General features: G+C 43.0%; 1 protein-coding gene across 2 annotated transcripts in view; it reads left to right on the top strand.

Moving 5' to 3' along the window:
• Positions 1-13,093, top strand: part of METTL24 (methyltransferase like 24) — a 125,970-nt gene that overhangs the window by 45,389 nt on the left and 67,488 nt on the right. The window contains exon 3 of one of the 2 annotated variants that reach the window (XM_056125322.1): positions 7,927-8,066. The exons of the other annotated variant lie outside the window; for it this stretch is intronic. Coding sequence (XP_055981297.1) covers positions 7,927-8,066 — 140 coding nt within the window. The remainder of the gene's footprint in view (positions 1-7,926; positions 8,067-13,093) is intronic. 2 annotated transcript variants of the gene reach the window in all.

The raw sequence follows: 13,093 nt of genomic DNA, 5'->3' as shown, positions 1-13,093 counted from the left end.
CTGTTGCAAATGAATTTGGTGAACTTACATGGTGACTTAATTAAAATGCTAAAATTTTAATGTTGTAGCTTGGTTTTACAAAAAGGGAGCTAGACCGCTGAACTGTGACTAGTGAGACACTCTGAAAGGCTCCAGAAAAAAATGAGAAGTGTTCAGTTTGAGTTGAACCTGAGAACTCTGCGTTCCACTGCTCCCTCCCAATAAACTGACCAAGTGAAAGACTCTAAATTCCATTTTATTTGTACTTCAGGTTAATGTTCCATAACTTAGAACAGACATATTTACTTAAAAGAAGCTTTTGGAGCATGAAGGGTCACTTTGGCCACTTTGAGTTCCTCTTGGACCTTTTCCTTGAGGGAGGGAGGGAGGGAGGGAGGGAGGGAGGAAGGAAGGAAGGAAGGAAAGAAGGAAGGAAGGAAGGAAGGAAGGAAGGAAGGAAGGAAGGTTGTATCTCAGGGTTCTTTGGATGCTCTGAGCCAGTTTTTTGGGGTTTTTTGCTTCTGCGGTTCTCACTGACTTGAAAGGAAGGAATTCTATTCAATAACTTTTCATAAGAAACAAACCTCACACTTCTGTGAAATTGTACTGTGCTGAGTAGGGTCACATGGTTTCTAAGGAAGTATTTGGGGGTGGAGGGGGGTTTGGGGTCACATTGGGGTCTGCTCAAGGCTTGCTTCTCGCTTTGCTCAGGGATTATTTGTAGAGATGCCCATTTTTGAATAGGGCCAACCATGTGTAAGGCTAGCAAAATATATTCGAGCTGAGTCTTGGGGATACTGTGCACAGAGACAGTGACATACACATTTAGAAGGGGGACAAATGGCCATATAACTATAACTCGGCTGTATGAATACAGGAATTGGAACTTGGTGGTTGAAGCTCCATAGAACAGTTTTTTTTTCCTTTCTGTCTTTTTTTCACAGATTTACAAACTTTCATGATTATGTTTCTGTCATACAATGATTGAGTACCCATCCCTCCACCAGTGCCCATTCTCCACCACAAATTTTCCCAGTATCCCTCCCGCCATCCCCCATGCCCTCCTCCCAAAATCCTGCTTCAGTCATAGGTACATTCCCTCTTACTCTCTCTTTCTCCTTTTGGGTGTTATGGTTTGCAATACAGGTAGTAAGTGGCCATCATGTTTGGTCTATAGTCTACTTTCAGCATACATCTCCCATCCTGCTTGAGCCCTCCAGGCATCATTCACTTAGTTGTCCCTCTCTATCCCAGCTGCTCCCCCCCCCCCCCCCCCCCCAGTATGCGAGGCTGGCTTCTAAGCCCCAATCCTCCTGGCTCTTATCTCATTTTTTTTTTAACCTCAGAGAGAATGAGGTGAAGTTTCAGACCTCTTAATGGTTTCCTAACGAGGACCCATTTTAGTCAAGCAAAGTCCTTTGTTTCTGTGTGCTCTGGGTCATGGGGAGGACTCATCAGAGATGATCTAACTGGTTCCTTATCATAATCTTTTACCAAACAGTGCACAGTGCTCTCCTCCCACTTCTCTCTGGGGACTACAGATCTTTGGGGGCTGATGCTCATTTAGAACTCAACACGAGAGCCTACAAAGCTGGCAGAATATTAGAGTCACTATTACCTAAATTCACAGCACTAGTGAGTCATAATGGGCAAGGGAGAGGGGGAAAAAAAGCTTCAAATCTCTGAAAGTCCTAAGCAAATTCCACCTCCAGCTTTTTATGCAACTTAAAAAAAAATACTGCCAGAGATCTGTGTTGAGGTTTGCACTACATGGTTCAGCATTGGCTATGTTTGTTGTTGATTTATCTGTGCTGTGACACATGTTAGTTGAGCAACTTATCTGTAGCTGGCACTGACTAGAACCTCAAATCAAGCACCTACGTGTTGGTGTAGAGCTGGGGTGTGAGAAGAGTTCTGTGTTTTCCAACAGGATGGAGAGAGAGAAGTCCACCAGGGAACACTTCCACTGGCCAAGGGAGATCTGGAACAGAAACTCAGAGACTGGGGCAGCATGGCTTGAGGCTGCCAGAGGAAGTCACCTGGTCTGGGGAGCTCCCAGGCAGGGTTCCAACCCTGCATTGCATTTCCAGAATGAAACCTGAGAGGTTAGGGCTCTTTTAATTAGGTATTGTTTTCTAATGAGGGAGACCTTGACTGCATGTTAGAGGGCCCCACACTGCTGGCTGCTAATCAGAAATGGTTAAATCATAAGCTCAGTGCTCTGTTCTGAGTCTCCTGAGCCAGCTTTTGTGGCAACCCCCAAACCATATGCCTGCAGGAAGCAAGCCTTGTACTACAAAATTAATCTAAGCAACAGTTGCTGTTTAGAACAAAAATGTTTCAAAATCTAGCTGTCCATCCATGTACCCATCCATCTATTTATAAGAATAACATAGGAATATAGGCTCTGGAGACACAGATGTCACAACTTTTGGGTATCTATTATAATTTACACACACACACAAATTGACATAAAAACCACAGCAATGTAGATATTACCTTGAGCTTTAATCTTCCCAAATAGTTGTATTATATAATCATTTAGTAGATCATTGAAGTGGTTCTTGCCAAAAGTTCCCAAATTTTAAGGGTTCCTTTTGCCAAATTTTACGTATGGGTTGGCAGGAAGTGCAAATCAAGCTTTTGGGACACAAAATGAAATGAAAATAAATTAGATTCTTTTAAGTTAAATAACTGAAAGGCATTTCAGAGAATAATTTTTCCCCTTGAATCTAGTTTCCTTCGTCCGGTTCTAATTTGCTTTGTGTGGCTAAAATTACAAGGGAATTAGAGAGGTGAACATAATTACTGGAGTTAAAGCTTAGTTAGGAGTTACTGCCCTCCGTTCTTTTGCTTGTTGGAGTGTTTATTGAGGTTCTAGCCATAAATCTTAACAAGAAAATTTGAAAAATCAATATTTAATTAATTTTTGGAGTAGAATTTTACTGAGTATTCTTAATTGCTTTCAAAAGCTAACGTCTATCAATGAGATTCTTAATAAGTGATGAAAACAGAAAAATGCTAAAACTCCTGTGTTTTCTTTTTTTGCACTTGGAGAAGAGAGGGGAACATTAGCAGAGATTGAAAGAAAATGAACGTCTTGCCTACAGGGATATATGCATGTAGCAGGAAATCTGTGAGAACAAAGAAATGTTTAAATTGTCATCTTTGCTTAGAGTAGCGCCCTACTCACCATTGTTGACAAAGGAGGAACAATTGAATCTCAAAGTCCTGATTCTGGAACTGCAAAGATAGTTTAGGGGTTAAGGCACTTGCCTTGCAGGTAGCTAGTCCTGGTTTAATTCCTGACAGCACCCTAAGCATTGTCAGGCACTGTACCAGGCTCAGCCCTGGAGGCTCCCAATCACTGTCAGGTATGGACCTGGACATTCCTGAGCACTGCTGGCATGGCCCAAGTAATCCCTGGTGCCTCAGGACCTAAGCAGCAGAGCAACTTTTTTTTTTTTTTTTGTGACACCTGGTAATGCACAGGCAGGATTTACACTCAGGCATTATTCCTGGAAGTGCTTGGGGGACCATATGGGATGCTGTTGAATTGAACCCGGGTCGGCCGCATGCACTCTACCCACTGTACTATCGCTCCAGCCCCAGCAGCAGAGCATCTTTTGACCCTTGCATGGAACCAACAGCTCAACATGCTGAGACGACTCCTGAAGGTCCCTGTGAGCACTGCTTGGGATCTCCTTCCCCTCTACACATAAAGCCCTGATTCTTCTCTAGCTCAGATTATAAAACTGAGGTATCAATCGCTAATATTAGACATGATTAATATTATTACTGCTATTTTTGTTGTTGTTTGAGGTTTTGAGGTCATCCCTGGCAGTTCTCTGGGGGCTATTCTACCCTCTTTGCTCAGGGGGTTGCTCCTGATGGTATTCAAAGGTCCATGTAGTGCTGGGGACTGAACATTCAAGGCAAGTGTCTTATCCCCTGACCTGTCTCTTCAGCTCCAATATTATTGTTTCATGCTTACAATCATAGTCCTGATTCTGTGTGTGTGTGTGTGTGTTGTGTGGGTGGGTAGGTGGGTGGTGAGGGGGTGGAGCTCGTGGGGAGAGAGGGGGCACTGTGTTGGGCTACACCTTGCATCCTTTGCTAAGACACAGATGAGACCAAGTTGGACCATGTCAGTGGGGCATTACAAAAGAATTCTAGTAAACTCACAGCTTCCAACAAACTTTGCATGAAGATCACTGGCAGCTATTAAATGCATGTTTCCAGGTGTCTGTGCCCACCATTTGTTTTTATTTATTTATTTAAATTTATTTTTTTAATTGAATCATAGTGAGATATACAAAGTTGTTCATGACTGGGTGTCAGTTATAGAATGTTCCAGCACTGTCCTTCAGTGTGCTTCCACCATTTGGATCTAGATTAAGACCCAGGAACTTTTCTCTCCTCTGATTTCAAATTTTTTTATTTTATAATAACTTGTGGGTTTTTAAAAAAATGTTTTTATTTTATGTTCTTTTATCGGTTTTTGGTTTTGGTAATTTTTAAATTTAGGGACCTCAGAGATAACTCAGTAGAAAAGCTTCTCCTTTATAATTTTGAGGCTGTGAATTTGATAATTGGTTGCCTACCTGAGCCCAGTGCTACCTCAGCATCTCTGCTATTTGGCCCCCTGGTACCACAGCAGAGTATGTAAGCTCTGGAGCCCTGCAACCCACTGTGTGAACAGCACAATTAAAGAGTGCAAGCCCTGGCGAACAGCACAGCTGAAGCATATGAGCACTGAAACTAGGAGTGCAACACCTGCCGAATATGTGTGAGCAGCATAGGGACCCCTGGCAAGGACCAGGACCAGAATGTGTGAGCACTCGTTGTGCTTGTAACCCCCAGCGATCACAACCACAACTACAAAGAGAAAGGAAGGAACGGTTTCTTCTTTAATTTTAGCTTTTTTTCTATTTTAAATTTGGATTTATTTACTTGCTTCTTTCTTATGTATTTATTTTTTGGTTTAGGGGCCATACCTGGTAAGTACTCAGGACTTACACCTGGCTCTGTGCTCTGGCAATTGCTCCTTTGTTTTTTCTTTCTTTCTTTTTGTGTTTGGGCCATACCTGGTGGTGCTCAGGACTCAATCCTGGATCTGTGCTAAGGGATCACTCCTGGCAGGCTCAGGGAATGATATGGGATATCTGCAATTGAACATGGATCTTATGTGTGCAAGGCAACTGTCCTACTTGTATATTGCTATGATCCAAGGGGTCACTCCTGCTGATACTAAAGGAACCATATATGATGCTGGAGATTGAACCAGAGTCAGCCATGTACAAGGCAAGTCCTGAACTCCTGCACTATCTTTCTAGGAATATTAATTTTTCAGTGCCTACTAAGTCCATCAGAATGTAGATAAACTTTATTCTGAGAGATAATGTGCAGAGTCTGGAATTAAGTTTCGATGGTCTCAAAGGCTATTAGAAACGAGAACGGATCCTTAGGCAGAAAAACAGAACCATATGGCTATGGATCCTTAGGCAGAAAAACAGAACCATAGCAAACGCGAACCATCATTCCATCTTTCTTTTTTTCTGGGTTTACACCTGGTGGTGTTCAGGGTCTACTCCTGGGTCTATGGTTGGGATTGGTCCCAGCAGTAGTTGGGGTACCTTGTGATGATGGAGAGGGAGCATGGATCTCCTGCATGAAAGTACACACTTAGTCCTTGGAGCCATCTCTATGGCCCCATCATTTCATTTAATAAAAATATTCCAGGATGCTGCACTGGGGTAAAGGGACTCAGGATTAGGAAGACTAGGCAAACTCTGGGGAGGCCAGAGTGTACATAGAACCTTCCATTAACTTCCTACAGGAGACAGGCCTGGAGCAGAGAGCAAGGAAGGTACTGAAGTAACACAGCTGCTTAAAGCACAGTAACTGGCCAACTAGCAAAACAGACCCAGTGAACATGCCACACTGACATCTGGTTAATGAAATTCAATGTCTCTCCTTGGGTGCATGAGCAGGGACTAGGAATGGGTCGGCAAGGGCATCCTTTCCATTTATCTATGGAAGATTAGAAGAAAACAAATTATACAAACTAGCATGTTGATGCACCCAGTTAATGTGTTCTGTACTAGTTACTGGAGTGAAGATTCAGTTCTGTTTTCTATTATGATTATTTCCTTTAGTGTTGTGAAGAGAAAAGTAGTAAGATACCGAGGCAAAGAAAAATAATAAATATCTAGGGTTTTGCTTGCCTCTAAAATGTCCAATTCCTGGCAAAAGACTCTAGTCTCTGATAAATGTACCGGGATAACTTTGCCAGGCCAGCCCTCGATTCCAGCAGGAGTAAGGGAGGTTTAAATAAGCTATAAATAAATCCATATGCTGTGTAGATAAGCTCCATATAACATGTTTTTTTCAGATGGAAATTTTGGAAAACCAGTTGAATGAAGGGATCAAACATTTCTAGAATCTCTTAAAAAGAAATTTGTTTGTGGTTACGTTTCCCAATGACTGAAGACAGTGGCCCCGAAAACATTCTCTGCAACTGGAGTTGCCGTCTTGGATGAAAAGAGCTGCTTTAGATTGAAAGATGGCTGTGAGAGTTTGAATCATTAGGTGGGGACAGCCAGTTGCTCCTTAAGAATTCATTCGCCTTGGTTCTCTTGGGTTCCCGCAGCCTTGACTGCACGTATACCGAGTCTCAGCCACAGTCAGCACCTTAACCAAGTCGACACACGCCACGTGCATTTGCAATCAGAGAATTGCATCCACTTGCCATAACTACAAGTTCTTTCCTGGTTTTCTAATCTAATTTTGATAGATGAGTTCAGAGAAGAGCTTCATTCGGTGAGCCCAGGAAGAGCCTCCTTTCTAACTGGGGTGCTTGCTTGCACTTCTGCTCTGGGACATACATCCTGAGAACTCTGTTTGAGAGGAAGATAGTCAACAGAGACTGCAGGGCAAGGTGTTCATTTTCCTGGGCCTTTGGCCTCTGTGTTCTGTGGATTACATGGTGCTTCCTTTCTGAACTTTGGTGGCCCCATAACCTGCTTGAGATATGGGATGTCTAGTCCTCTGTCCTTCTGTGGGACATGCCCATGGTACTGATAATTAGGACTTTTAATTTTTGCACACACTGTTGTTTGTGTTTGGACTGCCCTGCTGGCTCTCAGCCTTGGAGTCAACTTATGTTTATCCCTAAAGACGGATACACCTCTTCAAAGTCTTTCCTGAGTGGGTTGGAGAAATGATTCAATAACCAAGTATCTGCTTTGCATGCAGGAGACCCTGGCTCAATCCTTGGTCCCCTGACCACCTCCAGGAGCAATTTCTTTCTTTCTTTCTTCCTTCCTTCCTTCCTTCCTTCCTTCCTTCCTTCCTTCCTTCCTTCCTTCCTTCCTTTGTCACATCCAGCAATGCACAGGGGTCACTCCTAGCTCATGCACTCAGGAATCACTCCTGGCAGTGCTTGAGGGACCACATGGGATGCTGGGAATCGAACCTGGGTTGGCTGTGTGCAAAGCAAACGCCCTACCTGCTGTGATATCGCTCCAGCCCCTCCAGGAGCAATTTCTGAGCACAGACTTGGGAGTATCCCCCAAGCTCTGTGGTATATGACCCCCAAACAATAACAAAACAACAATAATGTCTTTCCTGACTCCTCCTTCCTCCCACCTCAACTTTTAAACTTTGTCCCCCTTCCCCCCACCCCGTACCCTGGCACAGAGCTACAGGGGCTCTTTCTTTACTTTGCTTTCAACCTGCCTGTAAAGGTTGCCTAAAAGCTGGGACTTGAGATTCCTCCAAACATTTCCCAGCTGTCTTGTGTTTCCCCAAGGAGAGGCATAGTTAGCAGTGGAGAACATAACTCTCCCGACTGGATTTTTCAAGGACCAGGGAAGCAGAAAGTTTCTACCTGCAATTTATCATCCAGCATTTTAAATTATTCACATTGATTTCCTATCCTTACAGATTGCGTGTGATCACATGAGCACAGGCAGCCTGGCTGCGGGCTCCAGCCCCACAAAGAAGCCCTGGTCTGTCTGTCTTGATGACAGATTCGGCTTAGCTCATCAAATCCGCAGCAAGCAGTGCCGCCTCTATTCTTTAGGGTAAGTAATGTTTGCATCCAAAGAAAACAGGTAGGCAGTCAAGGTTTTCTCAGTAACACGAAGCTGTGAAGGGCTGCAGTGTGTCATGGGGGCTGTTCCTTGCCTCCTGTCCTTGCCAATCTGCAGAGTAACAACAGGCACTGACAGTTCACCCAATGTGACTTGGCTCTGCTCACTTCCATTCTGCTGGTGGCAAGTTGGTGATTTCCATCTTCACTGCGAGAATGGGTATATATGGGGCCGGATCAGTAGGGATCATCCCTTGTCTTGCATTAGGCAGACCTGGGTTCAATCCCCAGCATCCTGTATGGCCCCCTAAGTACTGCCAGGAATAATTTCTGAGAGCAGAGCCAGGAGAAACCCCTGAGCATCAATAAGTATGTCTTCCCCACCCACCACACATATGTAGATGAGTCCATAGGTGAAGTCATATGCCATACAATTTAATACATTTCTTTTTGTTTCAGGTTTTTTGTTTGTTTTGATTTGGAGCTGTACCTGGTTGTGCTCAGGGCTTATTTCTGCCTCTGTGCTCAGGGATCACATCTGGTGGTATGGGGATCATATAGAGTGCTGGAGATCAAACCTGGATCAGCTGTGTGCAAGGCAAATGCCCTACTCATTGTACTATAGCTCCAACCCCTTGATATGTAGTTTGGATATGACAGTGGTCACTGCTGGGCTAGTGTGTTTTCTGTCACCAGTGAATCTGCGTATACTTTTTTTTTATTAAGAGAGAGAGGGAAGGAGAGAGATGTCAAAATTGTGGGTGGAAATTGATATTCAATTATTCAGTCTGCAGCTGACCTAAATTTTACAAATGGATTTAGAGAGCTTTTTATAAAAGGGTGAGTATAAAGTAATGAGACTATTTCACAAAAAATAAAGCACTCATATAAACAGTCCTAACTTACAAGTGATGTATAACTCAAAAAAAAAAAAAGAAAAGAAAAAGGCAAGTAAAGAGAATTATTTCTGTTTGGAACACTGTGTCCCTTAGACTGTGTAGAAGCTATGTGGCAAGGGTCTTGGGCAAGATTCTTGGAGTCATTACAAAGTCCTGGAGACTCTAATATGTGCCTGTTTCTCTCTAAGAGGTCCTTTACCTCTGTGATTTGTACTAAGAAGGACAGAGTGCCATTTGTGGGGATATTAAAAAAAAATAACAGCACCAACGACCCATGTATGTGAATAATACCCAAAGATATCAAAACAAGAGCCAGGGGAACTGGTTCATAGTAGAAAACTCGCTGAAAGTTAGGGGATACTGAGGGGAGTGCAGTTAGGACAGAAGGGACCATGACGACAATGATAGTTGGAAATGATCTCTCTGACAAGAACTGAGTACTGGAAGGAGGAAAAGTGATATGCATGATACCCTTTCAGTGACAATATTGCATACCACAGTGCCTTAAAAAAAAAGAGGGGGTGGGGGAAAGAGAAGAGGAGCTGCTATAGAGGCTGGCCTGGTGATGGGGAGGGAAACTGAGGACGTTGGTGGAGGGAAATGTACACTGGTAAAGGGATGGGTGTTGGAACATTGTATGACTGAAAATCATGAAAAGTTGGCAACTGTGTATCTCAGTGGTGATTCAGTTAAGAAAAAAAGAAAAAAGGACAGAGTGCTCCCCTGCCCCCCCTCACCCGGTTCCTATGTTTAGGACAGGAGTGCTCCTGGAGGTGCTCAGGGATTGAACCTGGGCCTCCTGCATATAAAGCATGCACTCTGCTGCTGAGCTGCCTCTCTGGCCTGGTCAGGAATCCTGAGTAGAGCTGTCTTTAGGATGATGCTAAGTGCCTGTCTCCTAAAGGTAAGGCCAAAGAGACTGCCATTCATGTCAGATTGTACTCAACTTGGATTATTATTCTAATTGATAGTTAAGAAAATATCAATTCTTAAATTGATATTTAAGAAAAGTGTGTGTGTGTGTGAGTGTGTGTGTGTATGTGATTTGGAGAGCTCACCCAGTACTCAATGCTTACTCCTGACTCCTGATGGGGCTCCAAAGGCCATATGGGTGCTGGGGACCAAATCTGGATCAGCCACAGGAAAGGCCAGTACCTTACCCCCAAAACTATCAGTCTGTTCTCTGCTTTTTCGTTTGTTTGGTTCTGCCTTTTTTTTTCAACAAAAGTTTTAAATGAGAAAAATTTTAGGACAATAAAAACAGTCTTGTATTAGTAAACAAAGGTTGAGGATATTTATCACAGGCTCTTAGTACAAAGTAAGCAGATGTTTGCTACAAGGGCCAGGGAAGATGACAGAAAAGGCTAGTTAGTGTTTTGCATTGCAGTGTTTTTTACCAGGTTGATCCCTGGCATTGCAGAGTCTCCTGAATATTGGGAATTAACCCCCAAGCATCACACCAGGAGTAGCCTCTAATAACCCCCAGGTATGGCCCCCAACCCAGAAAAAAAAATGTTACCCAATGAATGATGCTTGAGGGAGCTGAAGGAGGAAGCTGTTATGTAAGACTTAAGAAGGTTGAGATTAGGAAATGAGTTGCTCATCAGTTGATTAGAATAGAGCTCTTCCTGTTTTTGTTCAGAGCCCATCAGCTATAGAGCCCATTGAGCATGTAGAAAGAATGCGAAGTTGTGACAGTGGAGTTTGTTTTATCTCATATTAAAAATGTATGAAAGTAGGTCATAAAAATAATTGCATAGTACCACATGCAAATTGGAGATCTCAGCTTGGTCCAATTTTCTTGCTCTAAACTGCCTTTATAATTTGCATAATATTTTGCACCCAGAAACAATTTCATTTAAAGCATATAATGGACTAAAATGAAACCGGAGTGCCATTTTATTTGGAGTGATTTTTTAAAAATTCCTTTTTGCTTTTACTTCAGAGTTTTTATACAGAATGGTTCAGCTGTAATACTTCAGACTATTGATTATTTGCAAGAATATAGTACTTTGATTTTAATGTTCACTATTCCAAATCAAGTTTGTAAAGGGCAGATAGAACAGTGAATCCCACAGAGTAAAGAAATGAATCGATTACAGGGGTTAACACTTGATTAAAATCATGAAAATGCTTCATTGAAAGCTGGAAACTAGAGACAATCTTCTGGCTAGCAGCTAGAGAGATAGAATAACCCAATCTTTCCAGCCTCCAGCCAACATGCAAATTTCCTTGCGTGCTGCTATTCCTGGTCCAATCCCTGGTACCACATATAGTCCCTGAGCAATACTAGAAGTTATTCCTGAGCACAGAACCAGGAATAGTCCCTGATCATCCCCAGCCACTGCCCCCCCACCTTAAAAATGCTTTGGATTTTAGACACATTGTTGATTGTGCTGTTACTCAGTACTTTCCTCTTCTGGGGTGAATTTCTTGCCTCGGAGGAAGAGAATGGTCAGTGGAAAACATTTCAGTTGATGCTGAGAAATGGAGACTCAGGCTGGATATAGAAGTCCTGAAAATGAAACACAAGGGAGAAGGCAGGACCTGAATTCTCAGCCTTTGGCAATGTTGGGGTAGTGGTGGGATAGTGGGGAAGACAGGAAGCAGAGAGGTCATGGGAAGTAGAAAGACCCTGCCCTGCTGTGCCTGGTCCTTCCCATCCCAACTGCACAGAGGACACTGCAACCACAGAGGGTGACCAGGGAGGAGAGAAAGACGTGAGGGCTGCAGGAGCCAGAAGGTGAAGGCTGCCCAGCCCTTCCTCATCTGTGCAACCCTCCTGCCCTGCTCCCCAGCTCCGAAGCCGGCATCTTCTACCTTCTCTCTGATGTTTAAAGATTCTTCTCCAGGAGACAAAACTTTTACTGCTGAATTAATATAAAGACATTTTTTTCTGGGATTATGTGCTCCATGAACTTCAGTTTCATGACATTAAAATCACAGCCTTTTCATTTTTGAAATGGGGTAGAATAGACCAGTTAAAAGTTTTTTTAAGATGGAGCTGAAGCAATAGCACAGCAGGTAGGGCTTTTGCCTTGGACGTGGCCAACCCGGGTTCGATTCCCAGCATCCTGTATGGTCCCCAAGCACCACCAGGAGTAATTCCTGAGTGTATGAGTCATGAGTGATCTCTGTGCATTGCCAGGTATGACCCATAAAGCAAAAAAAAGTTTTAAAAAGAGGTCAGGAAATGTCTGCCATAGAGGTAGACTAGAGGGAGAAATATGGCAGGAGGGATAAGGGGGATATTGGTTGGAGGAAATATAGCTGGTGGAGGCATGGGTATTGGAACATTGTATGACTGAAACCCAATCATGAAAGCTTTGGAACTATTTAATGGTGATTCAGTTTCAAAAATTAAATTAAAAGTTAATCTAAAAATTTTTTTAAAAAGAGGTCAGGAGAGATAGTACTGCAGGTAGGGCATTTGCCTTGCACAATCTGACACTCTATATAGTCCCCTGAACCCTGCCAGCAGTAATTCCTGAGCTCAGAGACAGGAGTAAGCCCTGAGCACTGCTGGATGTGGCCCCAAAACTCAAAAAACAAAAACAATTAAAAAAGATAAGAAAAGGAGAGGGATATTGTATATATTACCAACAAGAGGAAAGAAAAGAGAAACAAAGAGAGTCTGTGGGTTCATAACACAGATAATACAAATTTCTCCCAATATCTGAAAAATAGAACATGGCTGCTGGTTTGATTTGTTAGGTAGTTTTGTTTATTTATTTGTTTATTATTGGGGGGGGCAAAATCTGGGAATGTGATTACCATAATGTAGGTGGAAAAAAACCTTGAATATTCCCAAGTTGCTTTTCTCCTCCCCCTCTCTCACTGGGAAAGCATGTTTAGTTAAGGATAGTTCTGTGAATCTTCCGAAGTAGAGGTGTTATGTGAGGAGATAGTGGATGGGATGAAGGGTGGGGCATGGGGATGGGAGTACAAGTGAAGCATAAAATAATGTCACAATTATTTGCAAACCTAGGAATTGAACTCAGTGTTTCACATGGGTAAGTCCTGGGCTCACCCACTAAACTCATCTCTAGCTTTTGGCAAAATCACCTATTTTATTCTTCATGCCAAAGGTTGTTTTTCAGAGTGAGGGTTGGGCATAAAA

Source organism: Sorex fumeus, unplaced genomic scaffold (assembly GCF_029834395.1).
Source record: "Sorex fumeus unplaced genomic scaffold, SorFum_2.1 ptg000054l, whole genome shotgun sequence".
NCBI lineage: Eukaryota > Metazoa > Chordata > Mammalia > Eulipotyphla > Soricidae > Sorex > Sorex fumeus.
Note: the sequence above shows the minus strand (reverse complement) of the source record. Positions and strands in the feature narration are given on the sequence as shown.